Genomic DNA, 24,208 nt, shown 5'->3' with positions numbered 1-24,208 from the left:
GAAAGTATTTCAACTTTCTTCACAAAACTTTGAAGTGCAGATTGCTAGGAAATGTTTTCAGAATTGTCATGCAGGCAATTGTAGACAAATTCTTGTAGGAGGTTGTGTCTGAACCTCTTAAGACAGTAGCTTCTACTAGAAGCTGTACTTTATAATAGGTAGTTTTCTTCTATTTGCTTCTTCGGTTAAAGCTTTTAAGGGATTATGTGATTTTTCTGTAAGTACAGCCCCAGGAAAAATACTTCATTAATTTTTCCTTGCGTTTTATTTTTTATGATTTACATTACGTAGGCAGCACCAAAAGTAGTTTCCTGTGTCTGAGACCTAGCAGAATGACAACTGCAATGGTGATGCTAATTTAAACAACAAAACAACTGCTTAAGGTCTTGGATGGTTGGTACATGTGCAGCTGTATTCTTTGGGTAGTCTTCATATTGCAAGTAGAAGCTTTACTTGTGGGTATTGTACTGAAAGCTTCATAAAGCAACCACTGATCAACAGTGTCTTCACATACAGACGTTCCCTTTTTAAGAGTAATGAAGAGTTTAGTTTAACAGCCAGGAAAAATGAAGTTTTCATATTTTTCCCTGAAGTTCAGAAGACTGTGTTAATAGTTGCAAACTTCATTCTCCTTAAATGTAATGCACCCTTTTCAGTTTGAGTTTCAAGAGTGGAAGAGCTACTGTGTTAATGCTATATGTAGTAAAGATTAAAAATTACATAGAAGGACATGAGATAACCATTGAACATCTGAAATATTGAAATTTTAGTTGTAGATGTACAAGCAATAGCCTTGGATTACAATCTTTTGTTAGATTATCTATAGCTGATAACTACTGCTGTACTAGAAACTCACCTCATTGCAACATTGGCAGCTGTCCCCCGCTGTTTTTCAAGTTTCTGTGTAGCTCTTACAATTTTTAGCAAGAAATACAGATTAAGATCCATCAACATGGAATATTACTGTAATAACAGGAACCATACATAGGCTGTTGCCTTGTATGGCCATGCCTGAACTATGTAATGCACTTGGACTTTTGTTCTAGAAGGTGTAATTTGATTATTTGTACTTTTCCTGTCACATGGGTAAGACAGCTAGTGCTAGTTGTATTGTGCTGCACTACCTGAAATCTTTTCTCTTATAGTGCTTGTAAATGTCTTGCAAGATAACATATGTATCATTGTGTAGAGGTGTATCACATCCAAAGAAAAAAGGAAGTCATGTAGTATCTGGACTTAATTTCAGTTTTTTATTATGTCTGTTACTTGCTTCAAACATGTTAAGATGAGGGAAATATTGGTACTTGTCAATATTTAGTGTAGATCAGAATCCTGTTATGTGCTTTCATATATACACAGAGCATGTTAAATTCTTAAAAATTATAGTTAGTGAATTTCAAAACTTTATTGAAGAGAAATGGGAAATTCCTTGCTAAAACGAAGAGGAAAAAAACAATCAAATTGTTGGGGAGGAAGAAAACTTTAAGATAATGCTGTCTAACACAATCTTTTTGTTTGTTTCTTCTTTTGTTCTGTTTTTATTTTCTTTCTTTGTAATCTCATCTAGCAATGGATCAAGAAGCTGGAAAACCTGCATGGCCAAGACCAGCAGGTGGATATCAGACTATTACAGGTAGAAGATACGGAAGAAGACATGCTTATGTCAGTTTTAGACCGTCCTTGAACAGCCAAGATGGAAATGTACACCAACACAATGGAGAACATGAAGGATTAGAGTTCGACAATATTCAGGAAGAGATTTCTTTATGTATGTGCATATCTCTGTATATATTTCATTTAACTGCAAATTGAGGTGCTTGGGGAAGGGAAGGTGCACAGGAAAATGTGGAGAAGGGAAGAGAGTAGCCACATAGTAATATGTGTAAACTACTATTTGAATGTTTTCCTAGAATGAAACTTAACATGAAGGCATATCGAAGTATTATCTGTTTTGCATTTTAATTTTGCTAGAAGTCCATTCCTGATTGAGTTAATGCATGCTAACCAATTACATAATCATAATGCTATAGAATTCCAATTATTTTGTCTCTAAGGCAAATTAATCCTTTGTAGAAAATGTCATTTGGAAGGGAATTCCTATTTTAACCTTTTAGTAGAACTAGGCTGTGAAACACTTGATGTATCATAGACCAGGTTGCTATGTAATCTTTGTCAGCCTCAGAGTAGTTACATTGGAATTAGTTTAAGCCTGTATGACACCTTAAAAGTTCTCCTTTGTTGATACCAGTTGGGCCACTTTCATTTTTTGGCTTAATGAATATCAAGCATTAGTATTTACTAAATTGTCTATGACTTTAGTGTCTAGATAGTAATTTCATAATGAAATAGAAAGGACTTGTTAGGTTAGAAACATTCCCATATCCTAGTCAGTATGAGGTTGTTTTCTGCTTAAAAAGAAAAAAAGTTTGACGTAAAAGTTTTGACATAGCCTCATAGCCTCAGAACTTCTAAAGTAACATTTTCTCCTTTCTTTGTAGACCGTTTTCTAACTGCTGTCTCCTTTATTTTTTTTTAATTTGATAATAGGATAGTATTAACTTTATCATATGCCATTGCTCCTGGAGACTTAGGTGAAGTGGATCATCTCTGGATGGCTTTATTTTATTTGTAGCTCCACCTCTGTAATGCTACCACCTTATTTCAGTTACTCAGACCTGTGCCTGCTCTTATTTCAAGGGTCATTAAAAAATGTGCCTTTTGGAGAGTATTATCTCCTTGTTCTTAATGATTGTGGTGTATGTAAATTCTAAGAGTGACTTGTTTTCTACATTAACTAACAACAAAATGCTTTTTGTTTATTTGGTCTCTTTTCTTATCACAGCTTTTCAGATTTCTTTGAGGAAACATTTTGGATCGATTTATTTCCCTCAACTAGGTTAAATTTTTCCCCTGTTGATTCTTGTCTTGTGCTGGGTCAGTGCTAACTAAAATGAGCTGCATATTTCTTTATTAATTGACCTGACACCTTAAATGCATCTAAGCAACCATGCAAGATTGGTAGAAATATATATTCTTGGGGATTTTCAAAACCTGACTAGACACAGTCCTTCGTTACCTGCTTTAGGTGACTCTGCTTGAGCAGAGGGGCTGGCCAAGATGATTTCCAGAGGTGCCTGGCAGCCTCAGGTGTTAAGCAATTTTGTGAAGAAACTTCAGCATTTTAATCAGATAATGCCTGTAATGCTACAGTATCGCTTCCAACAAGCCAGACTCATAGCTGGAAGCTGCTCTTGCTGCTGAATCTGATATTTATTGTCCCTTTTATGCAAGAGTTGTTCAAGTGTAATATAACCAAACAGAATTTGCAGTGATGGTAACTATCAACTGTAAATTCCACATTCACCTCTGCTATTATTGTCTTCTCATGAAGAGTTGCACTCACAGCTGCATGTACAAAATACAATGTTATTAGTATGTAATTTATAGTAGCAATAAATGGCTTTATCTGTGTGTGGCAGGAGGCACAATTCACCTGGTTAATGAACAGTTAGTCCAGTTTTTAGCATGTGGAAAGAAATGTTGCAGCTCTTTAAATCTTCTGGTATATTTCAGGTTTCCTGTTCTCATCTTAAAATTCCATTTTAATTAAACAATGTAAGGATGCTGCTTATGAGCATGCTTCTTTTTTAATATTTGTTTTTTGCTGTTGCAGGCTGAGCTGAAATTGTATCATTTAATTTTTTTAGGCTTAGTTTATAGAAATGAGACTGTAAATACAATAATGAAGAATGACTACGTCTCTGCTACCTGTTTCTCGTTATCAAATTGCATCACATTCCCAGTAAACTACCCTTTTTTATGAGCAGATTTTATAAGTGAGAATGTCTCTATTGGTTTTGATATTTTTTCCTGATGTATTTTCTTGCAACTTTCTGTGCAGTTTCCAGGCCATTGGTCCAAGTTTCTTCGTGTTTATTGGATGAGACACTGTTAGAAAATACTGCAACTGGAGAACCTGTTCGTCAGACCGTTTTGAGCCAAATTTCTGGGGCAAGCACTTCACCGTTTTCTCTAGCCTCTTATGAAGTGGAAGGCAACCAAATCTCAGGGAACATTATGAATCCTGATAAGAATTCTGAGCTCCTCATTGAACATGCTTCTGGAGAGTCTAATGATTTGAATGGTCACAATGGAATTGCTGTTGTAAACATCGACTCTTACGAGCCAGACAGCAGCGACGGAGAAGATGATGGACAAGACCAGCTTTGTTTGGGAAGAGAAGAAGCAGGTGTATTTCAGGAAACACTAGATGTTGTGGCTTCTGAGTTAGAAAACGGTACAGAGGCTTTCAATGACGTACAGTCCCGATTGTCCACTCTCAACCGCAGAATTTCTAGAGAATGTTGTGAGGAAGTGAGACCAGTGCCTTCAACAAGATATTTGAGCATAGATTCAGACTTGAACCATCCAAACAACAGGACATTTGAAGAAGCTGCTGCCGAAGATCAAGCCATACCAAAAAGTAACCTGAGTGGTGACAGTCCTGAAACACAACAGGTGAATCTGGTAGATACTAGAATTAGGACCCCTGTAACAACTTGTAATGAATTAAATCTCAGTGATGAGGAGACTGAACAAAGAAACTCACCTGAGCTAGTAGTGAGACCTAAAATAAGAAAACAAAATGCCACAAGCCATTTGGAGAGAAAGACGGTTCTGCCTGACGATGATGAAGAAAGCAGTTCTAAGAGGAAAAGGGAAACTGCTGAAATCCAGCAAGGCTATGATGAACGTACATCGAGAAATGATGAAGAAGAATTGAGTTCCAATATGTTCTTCGAACCCAAAGAGTACAAAGGTCCTCAAAACGCTAGGATAGACCTAAGGAGAAACACAACAGCTCAAGAACAAAAAGATGTCTTAGATGATAGCAGTTTTTGGGATGAGTTTGAAGACTGGAGCAGATACTTCCCACGGCCCCACAAAGATGAAGACAGGTAAAGTACCATTTTTATATTTGTATTGTGCTGAATTGTGTGTGTAAGTAATGTGCAAGTCTTTATAATTTGTCAGCAAATGGAACATAGTAACTAAAACAATTTCAGAATATGGTCATAAAATATTTTATCCTTTATCCAATCCTTTAAATGTTGCAGAGTTGTCTTTATAAGAGAACAAAATCCGTAAGGCATTTTAAACTGCATTAGTAGACATAATTTCAATTTTTTTCTATTGAACATACAGGTGGACTTGCAAGTGAATCCTTTCCTTCCCTGTAAGGTTTACTTTTTTTAACATTTTCATTACTAGGTAATATTTTTTTCTACTTGTGAAATGCTGCTGCTAGAAGATTAAAATGCAGTGGAGGAAACAGACTATACTGTACAATTATAGTGCTGACTTCCATGATGGAGTGATAGCTTGTTGTAACATGACATAAGAGAAATATAGGTTGGATGTGAAGAAGTGACTATGTTCTTCGTGATGGAAATTACTGACCTATTAAACAGGAAGCATGCATATTCTTTAATTTAAACATAATCCGTGTTTACCCTCAAAAGATGTGTTCTTATGAGGTAAACTGTCAGTGTCTACTCTGTATAAAGACTTTTTTTCTACTTTCACAAGGTAAAATTGTCTTTAAATGGTTAGTCCATATTTAAGTGTTCAAAAATGTATATGTAGCTGCATAGAGAGCAAAGCTGACATGTCAGACTATATCCTGCAACTCAAGTTTCACTTTCCAACCCAGGGAGAAGTTCACCATCCTGATTTCTGCAGCATGGGCCTTCACCTCAGATTTATCCCTTGAGGACATGCCCAGCTGTTTTGGTGATAGCATGTATAGACTGCGTGAGGAGGAGGAAGCCTTGCCTAGTTGCTAGAACCATGTGTGTGCTGAGCTGGGAGGGTCATGGTGGGTCCCTAGGGAGGGCAAGGGTGGTAGAACAAGGAGTGTGACCTTTACCTCCCACCATGTAGTGTTGGGATCATGTGGCACGTACAGGCCAGCTTGTCTAGGAGAAGGTCTGCTTCCAGAAAGTCCACATGCTAAGTTAACGTCATGTTTCGGTAAGTGACAAGTCTGTATGTAACCCCTTCCCTAAGGGAAGCTCTGCATCTCTGTAGAATTTGGCATAGTTAAATCCTAAGTTTAGAAATATGCACATGCAAATTTCTTGCATTGTTTGCTATTAATGACCGTAAACATAACCTCTTTTCTTTTATGAATTAGTGTATGTGTGTAAACTTTAATGAGAATTTTATAGGCAGAATATTGGAATAAATTTGACTACCAATATAGTAATATTACTATAATCTGTTAATCTGTGGAAATCATTACTAGATTGTTTTAAAAGAAAGGACAGTTCTGAATCTCTGCATTAGTCTTACAGTATGTTGATCTTTTAGAGGGTAAGTACAAAAACATCAATGTTCAACTTCAGTTGGTGAAATAGAGGATGAATTGTACGTGGAAAAACTTGCTACCATTCATCTATTTCTGCTGGTGGGTTAATTAGCTTCAGTAATTCATTAATTGTATGGTTTAAAAAAGGGGCCAGGGGAAAGGACTGGTGTGTATGGCTTAGAGGTCGTTAGAACATCTTTCTACAGGTTTGTCTCTTCAAGAAGTAAGGCTGACATTTCTGCTTGTTCACTAAGCAAGCATTGATGTTCAGTGTCACTGATACGATGTTCTCTTTGCTAGGTGCTGGTAGAAAGAGGTGTGTATGCGGTCTGGGCTTATATTCCTGAGATGCTGCATATACTCTGAAAATGTGGAGAGAAGAACAAAACCTTTTTGTGAAGTAGGATGGGCACTTTTTTAGGAAAGGAATTTGAATCAACTTAATACATTTATAAATAGCAAAAAATTATCGTAGAAAAGTAGTCTACACTGACAACAGCACTTGTATAAAAGCAGGAGGACACAATGTTTGTATGTTTGTTTTTCTTTCCATAAACCAGTGCTTAAATTAACACTCTGCTTTGTTCATATTGCAGCTCAGAATGTAGTGATGGAGAATGGTCTGCATCTAGGCCTTCCTGTTTTGCTGCTGCAGAAAAAGACCAGTCCTCAAGTGATGAGAGCTGGGAGACTGTCCCAGGCAGGGAGGAACATGAGCCTGAAGTGCATAGCAGCCCCAGTGGTATAGAAGTGTTTGTAGACTGCAGTTTTCAAGGAGGGTATGTTTTTATTTCACTAAGAAACTTGTTTCTGTCAGTTCTGACATCAGCAGTAACACAGTAGCCATGTGACACTGTATAGAATAAAATAAATACTAAAGGTAGTCACTATCTTAGCAGTAACCACTTGCTTACATCATAATAACCACAGTAGTTACTCATTTAAAATGAAATGAAAAATGACATGTCATACAAACAATACTGACTATTTAATGAAAGGTACAGAAATAATAAGAGGGCGCTGACATTCCAATAATGAGGAAAAAGTAGCACCTGTAGGGATAACAGGCTGGATATACTGACTTTAAAATGTCAGGTAAGACAAGCTAATTGTAAAGAGGTATATATTATACACATCTTCTGATACTGCATAGTACTCCGTGCAAAACTGTTTGTCCCTGCTTTCCATATTCCAGTGAATACAGCTGCTGCTCTTCATTTCTTCAGCCTTATCAGTGATTGAAGTAAACTGGAAGTATTTGCTTGCTGAGAGCTTGCAGTTTTTTTCCAGTCGTTCATTGTATGCTTTTTTAAAGTGTCTGCCAATGTTGCAAGGCAAAACTTGTAGCTATAAATAGGCAAGCAAAATATTTCTAAGCATCTAATACTGACCTTTGATTCTTAGTTTGAGTGTTTGTAGTGCAACAAGTCATGCCTAAGTGTTCTTTCTCCTGCTTATGCTCTTAGGCAGATGGTATCTAGCACCAAGCAGTCCAAATCTGTTACTGCCTTGTTAGTATTGCTGTCTCCTGAGGTTTGAAGAATTAGCATGTCTTTATGAAAAGTAATCTGTTTCAGAACAGCAGCAATGGAGCTGTGTATCCTTTAGCTTTCTGTGTGCAAATAGCCTGCGAATATACCCATTTCTAAAATGATTCCTTATCAGAGGACAAATAAACAGGAAAGTAGGATTTGCAGTGCTGTGGTTCTAAACATCCTGGTGACTTGTGCTCCTCTAGAGAATCAAAGAAAAGGAAACCTTTCTCCTCATGTACATGGCTTCTCTTACAAATAATATCTCTGCATTTAGGCCAAGCTTTCCCCATGGAAGGCTGTTCTAGGGAGTTGAGAGAGCCTTTATTTTTTTGTTTTAGGAGCTTAGATGAATAAGAAAGTTGGTACCAAATTAACTGTGGCAGGGATACTGCCTGTACTGGAGAAAATGCAAAGCAAGTAGCTTACTATACTGCTGGCCTTGAGTATTATAAAAATAATTTTGCCACAGAATCATGTTTTACTAAGCTCTTAGTCTGGATGGGTCAGTTGATTTTTTTTTCCCACAGCCAACATTAAATCCCTAGTCTGGGACTCTGCAGTCCTTGAAATGCAGCTTCAGCTGTTGATGTAATATGTGTACCCTCTTGTATATATTTGTAAAATATATATATTTTGTGTAATGTGTGTACCTGCTGGTATATATTCGTAAATTCTCTTAACTTTTTAGTATTAGCTCTTTGTTGATTTTTTTGAAAGGAAAAAACAGTTTTCTTTTATTTGTTTGAAGGGAACCAACGCTTTTGGAGGAAGGAGAGATTACTTGGTTACAGTACCATGAAGAAACGGAAAGTAGCAGTGATGAGGAAAATCATCCAGTTAGTGATTTTGTGCATCCTGGCTTATTTATATTAGATGGAAACAACAACCTTGAGGATGACTCCAGTGTGAGTGAGGACCTGGATGTCGAGTGGAGGTGTGTATGCCTCTTGTAGTTTTCTGTATTAATTTTGGAGGTTTTGTAGTTGTTTTCTTTTTCATGTAAGATGTCAAAATACATGTGGCTATTGGTATACATATTCTTCAAAGGCTGATAATCTGGTTGTTAAGACTTGCAAAGAAACATAAGTTTTAAGGTACTGCAAGTGTTACGTTTCCTTTAACGAGGGAAGAATGTAGATCTGCTAAATCAGTCTGATCTGAGAGAATTCTGGTGCACTAAGTATTTTATGGATGGGTATACTTATTCAATTGATTTTTCAAGATAAGTGTAGTGGAAGTGTAAAAAAGAGTAAAGTAATATGAATGTAGTCAACATTCAAGTCACTACAGCATTTTAACTGTGGTCTTTACCTGTTTTGCAGCTGGTACAATTCAGATGTTGTAAAACTTACTTTTTTCTTTGAAATGACACTTGCTTACCTAACATCATAATTTCAAATATTTCAGTCAATCTTTTGTCATTAAATTGCTGAAGAATATTGTGATATACTTATTAGAGGAGTCCTGCAAATAGTAGGAAGAAAGCGATCAAAGCCACTTGCAAAGCCTAATCCTAGAATAACATGTTTGGTTTAAAGTGAAAGTAAGCTAGAGGGAATGTTTTTCAGTGAGAGATTTAAAGCTGCTTCTCTTCTACTTATTAATAATATAACAAATTTCTCTGAAGTGTCAAAGCAAAAGCTCAGTCAAAGCTTACCTCAGATTCATCTGAGGTCTGCGCTGTTGTGACTGTACTACTGTGCTGGGTGCAGACGCTGGTAGTGGGGATGCTGGTTCCAGCTGGGCCCTGCAGCCAAGATGGTGGTGCCTCAGGGGAACAGATTTAAGAAAGGAGAAAACTGCTGCATGCAGAGAGGAGTGAGGGAAAAGTGAGAACACCAGCCCTGCAGAGCCCGAGGTCAGGGCAGGAGGTGCTCCAGGCCTGTGGAGAGACTGTGGCAGAGCAGCTGGGCATCTCCTGAAGGACTGCAACCTGTGGAAGGCCCCACACAGGAGCAGGGGAAAAAGCGTGAGGAGGAAGGAGGGGCAGAGTGGAGCTGGGATGTAATGGGCACAGCCCCTATGCTCCTGAGGTGCTCTGGCCAGGGGGTGGGGGTGTTGGAAATGAATGGCTGGAGCTGAGTCTGGGGAGAAGGGGTTGGGGGAAAGGTGTGGCAGCAATCGACCATGTGTCTTACCATCTAACTCCATGTAATTGGCAGTACATTGTATTAACATTCCCCAAGTTGAGTGTTTTGCCCATAGAAATTAATTGGTAGGTGATCTCCTTGTCCTCATCTCAACCCATGAGCACTCTGTCGTCTTTTGTCCTACTGGGAAGGGGGTGTGAGAGTGTCTGGTGGGTGTCTGGCAGCCAGCCGAGGTCAGAGCTGCCTCCATAACCACCTCGTGAGATAATACACACTCATTAACAGGTAATGTGCGACAACTTGTCCAGCCCTCATCTTGTTATATTAACTTTTTAATGTTAACCATGTTTCCTAATTCATGTTTTGCAGGCTGCTGGATGAGTTTGGTGATGGCCTAGGAGTTGCTCAAGCCATTTCATATGTGGATCCCCAATTTACCACTTATATGGCACTAGAGGAACGCTTAGCACAAGCTATGGAGGTATTAAAACACAGCAATTTAATTTTGTGTGAACAGAGCCCTCTGTTCTTATGTTTTGTTTTTAATAAGTAAATATTCAGGTCATTGAGTTTCAGATTTTCTTTCTTTAAAATTCAGAGTGTAATCTTTTGTGCTATATTAAATATGAAAGGGTTCAGACCTTATTTCAATCAGTGTTTGGGGAAAAAGTAAGAATTGTACATGTGTTCTTGGTAGTATTATATAAGTGGCATTGTGACAAATTTTTCTTAGTTGGAAGTTGACTGAGAACTAAAAAACTACTTTCCTGGTCCATCTTGAACTTTCAGGTATGCAAACTTGAAAATAAATGTTAAAGTTGTTGTAAGTGATACAGAGCAAGCAGTTATTGATCAGCACTACTTTTAGAACTTTATTTTCTCTTAGAGGAAAAAGGAGAAGATAGTAATTTCAGCAAGTATAAACACATTGAGTAAATTGCTCTAAAGATGTTGCTAAATTCCCTACTTAACAAAAGAAAGTTCATACCTGAATCTGTACCTATAGATTATCCCAGCTTTTTTTTTTAAGAGCTTTAATGGAAGTCTTTTATTTTTTATACTTCACCACAAGACTTTTCTGGTGTCTTGGTTCCATATGTTTTTTTAAATCCTGTTTATTTTTACCTTACTCTAATAGATTTCATTTTATACTTTGGATAAATAAACTGTCATGGCTACAGTCTCTTTTCCTGTTTGTTTTTTTCTTGAGTTGTGTGATGGTGGTCACTGTCAGAATGAATATGGAGCTAGCTGAAATTCAGCTTGATGCAATGTGACAATTCCTGCACTGCTAGAAATCTTCCCTGCAGAATATTTGCCAAAATAAGAGTTAAGTGTTTGGTAGACATATAATATGGTGCTGCAACAATTAAATTGAATGTTTATGTGAAGTTTAGAGGGCAGCAAGGGGCAGCCTGGCAACTGGCTTTTAGTTAAAAGGGGTGAATAGGGCAGGCTGTGTCATAGTATGCTTGCAGGCACAATTCCAAGGACATTTTAAAATGTTTTCTAAAGCTGGCTGTCAGTGGAAACAATCATAAAGCATTTTTTTCCTCAGATAGCAATGAAATCAAACATTTTGTGAATTTTCCAAGGGGATTAAAAGCTTGTTCCCTGAAGTTGGCAGTCATTGAATTTCCGTGTATTGTGCATCCCTCAAGGTATATGGGAGGTCAGCATTATTTATGATAGAGTACCACAGGGTCCTCTTCAGCTTTGTAGGATCTTGTTAGTGTTACTTACCTGGAGATGTATCAAAACTGTTTATGGATGTATCTGTTGATATCCTTATTGTAAAAGCAGTATTTTGAAGTTGTATAGGAAAAATCTATGCCCTTTTCATAGCTGCCAGTTGTCACTACATCAGACAGGAGAGAACTATAGAAGCAGTTGACCTCCTCCTTAACACCAAAGAAAGGATCTGTGTAGAGAGGGGAAACTAATCCCATCCTTTTTTTATCTGTATGTAAACACTTGAAGAGGTGACTTGAGGTTATTACAGTTCTGAGATTTTTTCTCATTACTGTGCAACAGCATTCTGTAGCTCTTCTGTCAGAAGAAATGTGTGGACTTTTTGTCAGGCTGACCTGTAAACACAGTCATAGGTGAATATATATATGGCTGACTGAGAAGCTGCTGTGATTATGTTAGTGTCTCCAGGAACTGAGTGCTGTTGAACTTGCATTGCAAGCAGTTAGATAACTACAGAGGTAGTTATTCTCTGGAACCTGTGGATCAGGTCGCTCTGGGTATTGGACAAGAGGGAAAGCCAATTTTCTGAAATAGTATTGCTACTTGAAATTAGCACTTGAATCTCTGAAACTTTATGGTGGGCATAAGAAGTCTGGCATAATTGGAATTAGTCATCAGGAAATAACTGCTCCATAAGAAGTTTTAAGTCTTGAGAGTTTAAGGGGAAGTACATTAGTGTCATACTTATATAGATCGATTTAAGGATCTATATATAATGCTCTCAATCCTTGTCCTTTAGAAAGTGTACTGATACTATCTGTGTGTCAATTTCTGTATTGTTGGCACAAAGCAGAATACCCTCTAAGAAATTCTAGAATATCTGTTGCTTGAAACAGATAGATGTCTTGCAACAGCTGATTAATATATCTGCTCCTTGCCTTTCCTGAGTATAGTGTCCTTTTTAGTTCAAATCCATCAGTGCTCTTTTTGTTTTGAAAATTTAACTTAAGAAGCTACTTTTAAAGGTGATATTCTCATTTTTATTTGATTAAACAGAATTAATATCCTTTCTCTTAAGGGTTATTACCTACCATTTTATATATCCATCCAGAATTAATTTTGATTGTTTGCTGAGATCATATTTTTTAATGATCACAGCAAGACGTAGGATATGTTTTCTGGACTTGTGAGTGGCTATTCTGATATAATCTATTAATAAAATATGATGTGACCTTATCTGTCACTGGATTAACAAAGACTAGAAATTTGTGTGTGAAAGCTGGAACAGCAACCTCTTAAACTTTCCTCGTAATCAGGCAGCTGTAGATGTAGGATGTAGAATTCTCTTCAACAAATCTAAAAATGAGAAATCGTTCACTGGAACAGTGAATGACATAAATGTCATAATGTTACAAAGCCTTTTCCTTATCTTTCCTACTGTGGTCACAGTGCTTGGTCAGAAATCCAAAATGTGGAATACAGAACTTCTTTTTTTTGGGGCGGAGGGGAAGAACCCTATTTAAAAATAAATATATTTTGTGATGTGAAGAACAAACTGAAGACTTTCCAAGTTTGAATAAGACTCTTAAAAATATCTTCTCTAGAACTAGAAAATGCAATTTTTGATGCAGTACTTCTTAATGCGGTCTTTTTATTCAGTATATAGAAAATGTAATACAACAATTTCTGTTCTGCAGTTTCAATTAACTGTACATATATATCAAGTAGAGAGAGATCACTATGAAGGGTTATCCTAGGTACTAAGGTCAAGGTGATGAGGCTTTAGAGCTCTGAAGGATGTAAGAATTAAAATGCCAGTCATGAAGAATAAAGATGTGATTTTTATGCTTCTCATTTCCCTCCCCAAGAGTAAAGGGAGTGATTTCATCTGTTCTTGACATAGCCCATTTTATTTCAGAGATCAGGACTTGTTCTGTCTTTGGGCATTTTTCTTGCTTATTCTACAGGGAGATTTGGTTCCAGTTCACTAGAAACCTTTCCTGCTTGTTGTACATCTTTTGCTCTCACCTTGCAGATTTTACTGCCTGCATGTGTTTTTCCTTTCCCCATATAAACAACTTTCCCTGTTTGAACCCAGGCACATTTGTCTTTCTGCAATTGCATATTATCTGTATAACAGCTTTCCAACAGAATACTTGTTCTTGTTACAGTATTTGTAGTCCAAGTATTCAAAAATGCTTTCTTCTAGTTGTCAGTTACACTGTTTTAATGTTATTTAGTTTAGTGTTATTTAGATTTGTCTTTAGGGCCAACATGTTATTTAAATCTTGCTTAGTCTGATTTGACCTTACGGAAGATGTTCACTGCACCTCTGCTTTTGTTGTGACTTTAAACTAACCCATTTGTTTCTTGGTGATGAGGTATTTTTGCACCAGAGGTTTCATAATGTAGAAGTCTAAGCTTTGACTAGCTTTAAGTAATATGTCTCTGGTAAAGGTGAAATAATGTCCTCGTGTTTAAAAGCGGGGGGGGAAAAGGAAAGCCTGAGGAACTACACACCAGTCAGTCTCACCTATATGCCCAGCAAGGTCATGGAGCAGATTCTCCAGTAAGCTATGGAAAATAGAGGTGACTGGTGACAGCCATCACAGCTTCAAAAAGGGCAAATCTTGCCTGACAAATTTGGTGACCTTATACGATGGGTTTACAGCACTGGTGTATGAGGAAAGAGCAACTGATGTCATCTATCTGGGCTTATGCAAAGCACTTCATACAGTCCTGCATGACATCCTTGTGTAAAATGGAGATAAATGGATGTGATGGATGGACCATCCGGTGGATAAGGAATTGTTTCTATGGTTGCATTGGAAAAGCTGTGATCAGTAGCCCAATGTCCAGGTGGAGACTAGTGATGTGGTGTTCCTCAGGGGTCTGAATTAGGACAAGTATTATTGAACACGTGTCAGCAGCATGGACAGTGGGATTGAGTGTAGTCAGTAAGTTTGTGGATGATGACAAGCTCAGTGGTATGGCCGACAAATTGGAGTGAAGGGATGCCCTCCAGGGGGAATCTTGACAGGCCTGAGAGGTGGACTTTTGCAAACCTCATGAAGTTCAACAAAGCCAAGTGCAAGGTCCTTCGTCTGGGCTGGAGCAATCACCAGTGTCAGTGCAGGCTGGGTGATGAATGAATTGAGAGTAGACCTGTGTAGAAGGACTTGGGGATACTGGTGGGCAAAAAAAATAAACATGAGCCAGCAATCCAAGCTTGCAGCCCGGAAAGCCCATTGTGCCCTGGGCTGCACCAAAAGCAGTGTGGCCAGCAGGGTGAGGGAGGTGATTGTCCCCCTCTGCTCTGCTCTTGTGAGACTCCACTTGGAGCACTGTGTTCAGCTCTGGGGCCCCCAGCACAAGAAGGGTAGGGAGCTGTTAGAGTGGGTCCAGAGAAGGGCCATGAGGATGATCAGGGTGCTGGAGCAGCTCTCCCATGAAGACAGGCTGAGAGAGTTAATATTCTTCAGTCTGGAGAAGAGAAGGCTTCAGGAAGACCTTAGTGTGGCTTTTCTGTACTATAGGAAAGGTGGGGAGGGACTTCTTACCAGGGAGTGTACTGACAGTACAAGGTGTAATAATTTTAAACTAAAAGACGCTAGCTTCAGATTAGACACTAAGATGAAATTCTTCACTCAGAGGGTGGTGAGGCCTTGGCACAGGCTGCCCAGAGAAGCTGTGGATGCCCCATCCCTGGAGGTGTTCAAGGCCAGGCTGGATGGGGCTTTGGGCAACCTGGTCTGGTGGGAGGTGTCCCTGCCCATGGCAGGGGGTTAGAGCTAGAAAGTCGTGAAGGTCCCTTGCAACCAAAACCAGTCTCTGATTCTATTTCTCTGGTTTGGTGAATAGGTTGGATTGAGTTTTTAATTGAAACATTAAAAACTTGTCCAAAAGCTGTGACTTTATTCAGCCTGTTACTGATTTACTTAATCCCACTCTGTAAGTCCCACACAGCTGTGTTACCTAAAGAAACTAGTAGATTCTTCAACTAGACAGTTCAACTGTGATGACATTACTTGTTATTGTAGTCTATTATAGCTCAGTTTTCAGGGGAAAAAAACTATCCAGCAAAACAAAGTTGCTATACCTGGGTGACGAGGGGAGGGAGAGTTCTGTCACAATTGTTAGATTTGGAGGGGAGAAAAAGCAAATGCATATTAAAAGCAAACAAAAAAGCCATCTTCTATAAGACTCTTGGGTTCTGCTAAGCACTTTGTCCTTAATGACCTATGTATGTGGGTTTTTCTTTTTTTGTACTATCACTTTTTAAAGAAGTTACTTAACTGAAAGTGTTAGAGTAGCAGTGTAGAACAGGTTGGGTGTGTCTGCATTGTTAGTGATCTCATTTTTGAGTATTTCCTGTGCTGGTTCATAGCTGTGAGGTGCTCACACACCTGTAGCCCATAACAGCCCTGGTTTTAGTAGTGTCCAACGTGGCTTATGGAACATGGAGCAGTAAACAGTCACACATGAAATAAGAGAAAATTAGGGTATCTTTGAAGCCTTGAAAAAGTTGTAAGTTATAAAATGGACCTTTCTTAGGTTTGCTTTTTTTGAAGATGTAGTTTTAAACATCATTTAAAGTCATTGCGTCTGTGGTGCTTGCTAGTTATGTAGCTTTCAAAAAGCAAACAGTACAATGTGAATTATTTTCTGTTTTGTTGTGCTAATACTGGGTATAGGCACAGAGGTTTGACACAGGTAATACTGCATCCTTCTGTCTGCCTTGGAGCTTATCTAGCTTTTCCAGCTGTAGTAGTTAATCTAATTAAATACAATACTACTGTCTACAAGTTATTCTCAGACCTTCACAGCAGTAGCAAAATACCATTACAAATACTGAAGTTATCCTAATGGTAGTACGGCAGCATTGTCTGTTGTGGCAGGACAGAATGGTTTTAAGCTGTTGAATTTGAGGAATGTACTTGTTTTGCAAGTAGACTTGCGTATTGCACCACAGCTAACTGTTCCAGGGTTTGCTTTAAACTGGCATTTCTAGGTGAGAATACTTGTGGCAGTAGGAGCTGTAAGTATTTGTTAGCTCATGCTGATCTCTGTGTTACCACAAATATTTGACTGTAGGTGTAAAGCTGTTAGGTGGAATGGTTGCCCAAGCTACCTTGCCACTCTGACAAGAGCAGATACATAGTCAGACTGCAGCTGATAACTTTCTGTAAAGATCCAGAGGAAAGACTCGTGAAAGTAATCCAATGTTTCTCTAGTTTGTTTTTCAGTTATTAGGTAAACCACTGACACTGTAAAAATGTCAGTTTCTCTTAAAATTCTTGCCTGGAAGTTTGTCTATTAGAATAAACACATTTCATCCTGCTAAGAACAGTAAGTAGTTGTACTTGAGGGCTGTGCATAGTTCATTCAGAATATGAACTCAGTGCTTATGTGTTTGTGGCTCTTCAGTTTTAGTCTGCTGTATTGCTTAATCAGGTATATCTCGTACATTTCTTAGAACCTGGATTTGCTATATTTGCTTTCTTGATATTTTTTCTTCTGCTGAAGATCTTTTCACTTTCAATGTCTTAGGTGGTCGAATGTATGATGTAAACATCAAATCTGCCTGCTTTGGCATTGGGGTCATAGTGGTTTTGTATGGTGAAAAATTAAATTTTAAGTTTCAAAACAGGATGAATTCAAAGAGCAGGCTGTCTTAGGTAATTATACAGATGAGAAACATCTCTGTGGATCCTGCTTTTTTCCTGAATGCTTACATTAACAGTCTAGTCCAAGTACTTGATGTTTTTCTTCATATCTGGGTAATGCTGTAGTTGAAGCCAAGAAACAAATTAATAAACTTATTTTCAGAACATGAAATGTAATGACAGTTTTGTACTGGCAAGTTTTATTGCATTTTTGACTTGTTCTCTTTCCTGAAATTTTGTAACATGAGCAAACATTCATTACAGAATAAGTTGTGAGTCTGTCCTGATATTTTGAGAAGTCTTAAAAACAAGCTGTTACTGTTTTGACCTTCAGTTTCAGCTCATTCATTACAAAAATAAAAATGATGTAATGGTTAGTCTGACAGGGTTCCTTTTCTTGCTTATTTGTTTTTATATGGAATGTTGCATTTGTAAGAGAACTTGGTCTCTGCTCACCCTTTTCAGAATGCTCTGGCACATTTGGAGTCCCTTGGATTTGATGTTGAACAGGCTCATCCACCAGCTACTCAAGAAAGCATAGATCGTCTGCCACAGATTATCGTCACAGATGACCATAATGGTATGGAAAAAACAATTAAGTATTAATTTCTGCAAAGCTTATAAGAACAAACTTAGGTTTTTATAATAGCATAGATATAGTATTTAAATGTACTATGCAGCTGACAAGGCTGTTCTAAGGTTTTAAATTTTGAACTAGACTGAATATAACCTTGGTCAGTTTGGAAAATAAATCTTTACTTCAGTAAGTGTGATTGTATTTCATAATCATTATTGATACTTTTGATATATATTGGTTTTAACTTCAATTAATCTTAGATGTAAAAAAAAAAAAACACAACCAAAAACCTAATGCTTTTTCTATTTCATGGCTGTAGGTCAAGACCAGTGTTGTACTATCTGTTGCAGTGAATATGTGAAAGATGAAATCTTAACAGAGCTACCCTGTCATCATTTGTTTCACAAGCCCTGTGTCACTCTTTGGTTACAGAAGGTAATTAAAACAGGATGCTTTTTTTTGAGTACTTGTGTTCTAGTAGGAGACCTATTAAAACCTTTAGAAAAAGTGGGAGGAAATGCCATGAAATAACTGCCTGTTATTTATATGCATTATGGGACCAAGCTCTAATGCAAATGAGGAGAGTAATTTATATCCATAATCACGTGAAGGGGAATGACCTGGCCTTTGTTAGGCATGGGTGTTAATGTAAATATTATATGTATAAATAAACTGAATACTATAAATCCTTAAATCTGAATGCTTATTTATGTAGACTGGAGTGTAGTGGTGTTTGAATGGGAGAGGAGTTTTGTCTGGAAAAACGTGGTGTGCTTTCAGTAAGAATGAAGGAGACATGAGTTATACTTCAGTTAGTTAAGAGAAGTTTTCTTTACTATACCCTACCTTGAAGTGAAGGTAATGGCTTGGTTTCCTCTGAAGAGAACCAAGTATCTGTCCTGCCAGAATACGTTGGGCCCATTTGTTGTAACAGGTATTGTTGAAGAAATAAAGAGGAAGTAAGAATCTGCTAGAATACATGTAGATTAATTTACAGCATGAACCTTTGGTAAACCAATTGTATTAGACTTTGTTTTAATCATCTGTAATTAGCTTTTCCTTCAAAATATTGAGCATCATGCTGAGATGAGACTAAAAACTGTAATTGATTTACTAGTATTTTTGTCCACACACTTGCACCCTGCTTTACAGACAGAATGAACCTGGACTTGATGGCTCTCAAACAGTTTGTTAGAAAGTGCTGAGCCTACAAGGTAATGCATCATTTCCTCAGGAACTACACAAAGAAGGTTAATTGATTCAGACTAGGGAGATCAGATGACCTCTAGCATGAATTCTTGGTGGGTTTATATTTTTTGTACCCTAATAGTGTTGATTTCAAGGTAAATATTGCTTGTATTATGCCTTACTTTTTTCTGCTGTCACAGTAAACTGCTCTTGCTGATGACGATGATGTAATACTTTTGTTAGATTTGGGTTGTACAAAGTTTTTTATTTTGGAGTAAAGGGGCAAATATAAGAGTTCCCAAATGTAAAATCTTCACTTTGAAGAAGACCTTGCTGGAGTCTGATGTAACCTTCATATACCTGGTGTAAGAACAAAATGCACCTTTTATCAGAGATATAAGATTTTTTTAGCTCCAGTTATCTGTCCTGTCAAATGTGACTTTGAGACAGTGCTGTTGTTAAGACATGAAATACTGTGTAAATCATAAACTTTAGCTTTTCGATGAAACTGAATGCAAACTATGCAAATGACCCACTTTTTTCCTCTTTTTCCTGTAGTCGGGAACATGCCCTGTTTGTCGCCACGTGCTTGCACCCATGCTTCCTGAAGCAGCTGCTACAACTGCTTCCATTCTATCTGATCATGATTCCTCATCTTCTGCTCAGGATGTTACAGGAGCTCCAAACTAGCATCTGAAATGAAGTCTCCTTTGCCAAAATAAAAATGTTAACTTTGCCTGTTAAATTACAATGTGAAAACAATTATATATAAAATATTATATGTAAAATACTTTATATATTATATATTTCAGTTTAGGAAGAAGATGCAAGAATTTATAAACTTGTTTAGGTTTACAATAGTTTGTTTTCAAACAAAGCTTGAAGAATGTGCACCCCTTTTTACATGATAGAATGTTGCTGGTAACTGTAGTGTCTAAAGCTTGTATTATGACAAATTTGTCCAAAAAGATAATTAATGTGGCACTTTCTCTTTACTTTCTCTTTAAGTTCCTGCAGCTGCAGTGCAGTTGTAGCTTACTGAAGTTATGCTTATCTGTTTTTCATAACTGAACTACTTGCCAAGGAGTGACTGTAATGGATCTCTCTTTTACATCAAATGCAGAGATCTTCTTTGACAACAGTACAGTTTGGTTTCACTGGAAATAAGTTTCACCAAGAAACAGTATTTTACCCCTTTATTCCGTATTAACAGCATTTCTGATATTATGAAGAAAGTTTAATTGCTGATACCTGGACTTTTTTTTACAAATGCTAATACTATTTTTAAGACTACGTCCTCAATAAGTGTATGAACTTTGGAACTTCAACACTTGATATTCTGAGTTTCTAAGAGGCTGAATCCATAAAAGCTGGGCAGCTGTTTCCTTCAAGTTCTACTTAAATTCCACTGTATTAACTAGGTCTCCTGTACTTTCTCCTTCATGCACGTACATCCTCTCATTACTAGATATATTTATTTTTCTTATATGTAAGGAGTGGGGTTACTTTCCTAATACAGTTGTAATTAAAATATCTCTTAGTCTTAAATCTGAACAAGGTAGTAAGAACATTACATACCTAATAGCCATGTATTCAAATGTATTTTTCAATTAGGGTAACTCCTGTGAAGCTATGTCAGAAATTAAAGAATGAATGTTTCCAGTGTTGCATACCCACTTAACCCACTTGTTGCAGTGGGTTATGCTACACTTAATATTTTGAAGGAGAAAAGTTCTAGAAACTGCAGTCTTATTTCTCTAAATAATACTATGTCCCTTAAAGTTTTTTTCATATACCGAAGTTACTCTTAGAGCGCAGGAAGTTAAGATTTTGATCTGTGTATATGCGCTAATAGCTGTGCAAATCTCTTCTGTGGCTATTGGATAGACATGTGATTCCTATAATGGGAATAATATAAAAGGGATCAAATCCAAACAGTCTTAAAACAATTACAGTTTCTTCCACTAACTATTAGTTAAATTAGGCTCTTAAAAAGGAAGAGTGATTTTTGGGAAAGTGGTATTACAGTAGCTCTTCCCTAGTGCTTAGATTATTGCTGTCATCAGTGTCATTCTTTACAAATATTAATTTCTTCTTTAAATAACAGTCAAATATAGTGTACCCTTCAAAATAAAACAAGTGTTACTGTAGTGTAGTTTGTGGAGTGCAGCAGAACAAAGAATGGATAGCAGCTGCCATTGGTATATTCATGAGAATTTAGGTGATGCAGTTCCAAACCGTGGAGTACAAGGAAACCACAACAATTGGATATTGGTGAAAAGTGGTAGAAGCATGGTTAGCACAGCTCCTTATTTTTCGTAGTAAAACTCTATAGTCCCTGAAGTTGCCATCAGCAGGATTGGGGGAAATGTGACAAGGAACATACGCTGAACATATTCTTACAGGCATGCTTACTGGGACACTTACTCTCTTCCAAGAAGCAGTATAATTTTTCCATATCTCTATTACAAACAGGGCTGGGGAGAATGATCTGTAGCTACCAAGTACACCAGATGATAAAGAGTTAATACAGCCCTTATTGTTGTTTGAGGATCTTTAGGGGATATATGTACATTTCAGACAAAAGTATAAATGAAGACATTCATATTCCTGGCTGGGGTAGGGAACAGACCAGCAGAAGGATGGGTTTTACTGCCTAGTAATATCAGACTTGTTCTTGAGGGTGTTGTTCGTCAGTAGCTTCACGCTGCAGCAAATGCTGTAGCAGGTACTTAAACCAGGCTGCGTTCTGTTTCAGTCTGGAACAGTACAGTATGCTGGCCTTCATTTAATCCCTTAGGAATAGGGTTTTATAAAGAGGATTACTTGAGCTTCTGGGGCAAGATCTGGAAGTGCTCTTGCTAGATGCTTTTGATTCCAGACTTACCCAGCAGTGTCAAGAGTTAAGAAAGAAGCAGCTGTTGGGCTTTTTCCCTCCTTTTCTGTTGCTGGCCTCAGTACTGGCATCTTCCTATTTCTAAACAACCAATAAACAACTGCCTGAGAAATGTGTTCAAGCTTTTTTTTGTTGTTGTTTAACTCGAATGTAGAGGTGTCACTTACAGATCTTTTGTGGCTCCTCAGCTGAGGAACTAACAGATGAAAGACCTTCAACAGGGTGTCTGAAAAGTATATGCTAGGTCATGCTCAGGTTACCAGAATTGTCCTGCAACACCTAGGAAGAGTCACGATCCAGAAATTTGGATCATTTGTCCAAATGCCTGTTGTGATTTTTTTTTGGTATATAAAATTTCATCAGCTTGCTGTGCAGATTAAGTGGTTCATGCTTCAAATGTAAAATTGTTTGGTTAAAGTGGCCCTAGTTCATCTGAAGGCCTTGCAAAGTATAATGTTTTCCTAAGAAAAAAATTAAAATAAAAAAATAATTTGCTCAAAGGGAATTTTCTGGTAAAACCTTCTATCTACATGAAGAAAATTTTTGCTGTTATGTAAAAATAAGTATTCAATGGGAAAGAAGAAGGAAATGTGAAAAGCAAACCTGCTACTACTAAATGTTTGTGTTGTCTTTACATGCACTGGTGAAATGGAAGTGTCTAAATTAAAAGTCTAAGGGAGACCATAAAAGTGGATAGACTAATTACCTACTTGGAATAAAGTTTAAATAAAAGTTATGGTACAAAACATGTTTCTAATAAACTATATGATGTAAACTGTTTATTAAACATAATAAAACATTTCCATTCCAAATTTAAAATGGGTGTTTTGGATATTTTTTTTAAAACAAAAAGTAGACTTTTTATTTTGTTTATTCCTTTCTAATTTGTTTCAGCTATTAGACATGCAGGCAACATATATTTTGTAAACACGTATAATGAAAGCAGCTAACTTAACATGAAGAAAACCTCCTTCAAGTTGAAGGGATAGTTATGTTTAGTTGTGGCAATGCATGTTTTAGGATTTCCATTCAGGTTACTTGGGATGCTGTCTGTTAACACTCACAGCTCTGGAGATGCCTGCTTTAAATAACACAGAGGGTTCCTGTTCCACTCCCTCCATCCCCCCATGCTTTGTTGGTCTGTGCTTAACATCTGGGGGAGGCAATGGGTGGGGGCTATTTTGTTGGTAAGAGCTGTAAAAATATGATTCTTGTCTCTTCAAAAATAACTTCTTAAAAGCCATATAAGCTGTTATATTGCCAGTGAATAGTTATGTCTTTTGTATTTTGGACAGAGACTTGTAGTAGCTAAATTCTGTTCTGGGTTCTTAACCTCTTACATGAGGTCAAGGGGCTATCACAAACCTAGGAGCCCTTTGAGGGACTGGCAAGCTGACGACACTGGGGAACTCCCCGTTCTCTTAAACGTTGATTTAATTTATTTATTGGCTCTTCCAAGAGACAGAAAAACCTGCTAGGTCTGAACACACTTAATTCCTCTGGTTATTTCTTCATCAGTTTTCTTCGGTCCTGGCTCAGATTGGAAGTGCTGAGCTGAAGCTCTTGCTGCAGGCAGTTTTTCTTCTGCCCAAGTTCACCAGCCGTAGCTATTTCAGGGCTCTGCACCAGTGACTCCACTTATTGTTTGGCAGTTGGTGTGCAGTTAGCTCTGATGCTCAACAGCCTCGTAGCCTCAGCATGTGCTGCCACTTTGTCCCTAGCAGTTCCCTTGAATCTTCATACTTTGTCTAAAGTAAATCTGCCCCTGGCGTTCTGCATGCGTGCAATGGTGCCATGCCATCCTGCCTCAAAGTACAGCTCGAGTGCATCAGCGTTCAGGCTCAGTTCTCCAGGCCTGGATTCACCGAGCATCAGAGTGACCTTTTGCTCTGTGGGGGAACTATCTGCTCTGTATCTGATGAGACTTGGCCGTAAAACAAACAAACAAATCTCAGCCTAGCAGTGTGCAAAACCCTAACAATCTATTTTGAACAAGCAGTCCTTTCCTGCCCCGAGCATGTTCAGAATATTTTCTTTGCATTGCTTTTTAAAAGATTTTTTAAAGATTTTTTAAAGATATTTGTGCAGGAGTTATCAGGGCTGATCAATAGAGCTTTAAACTAGATTTGAAGGGGGAAGGGGATAAAACTAGCCTCTCTGGTAATAAGCTATATGACAGCATGCCAAAATTTGA

The 24,208-nt window shown here is 37.7% G+C and overlaps 1 protein-coding gene across 1 annotated transcript in view; it reads left to right on the top strand.

Moving 5' to 3' along the window:
- Window positions 1–22,833, top strand: part of PJA2 (praja ring finger ubiquitin ligase 2) — a 37,004-nt gene extending 14,171 nt beyond the window's left edge. Inside the window, exons 3-10 of the mRNA XM_083816898.1 lie at window positions 1,568–1,768; window positions 3,902–4,958; window positions 6,967–7,149; window positions 8,654–8,839; window positions 10,365–10,476; window positions 17,819–17,933; window positions 18,250–18,365; window positions 19,677–22,833. Coding sequence (XP_083673024.1) covers window positions 1,568–1,768; window positions 3,902–4,958; window positions 6,967–7,149; window positions 8,654–8,839; window positions 10,365–10,476; window positions 17,819–17,933; window positions 18,250–18,365; window positions 19,677–19,808 — 2,102 coding nt within the window. The 3' untranslated portion in view covers window positions 19,809–22,833. The remainder of the gene's footprint in view (window positions 1–1,567; window positions 1,769–3,901; window positions 4,959–6,966; window positions 7,150–8,653; window positions 8,840–10,364; window positions 10,477–17,818; window positions 17,934–18,249; window positions 18,366–19,676) is intronic.
- The last annotated feature ends 1,375 nt before the right edge of the window (window positions 22,834–24,208 follow it).

The sequence above is a fragment of the Anser anser genome, assembly GCF_964211835.1.
Source record: "Anser anser genome assembly, chromosome: Z".
NCBI lineage: Eukaryota > Metazoa > Chordata > Aves > Anseriformes > Anatidae > Anser > Anser anser.
This window is presented reverse-complemented; position numbering and strand designations above follow the sequence as displayed.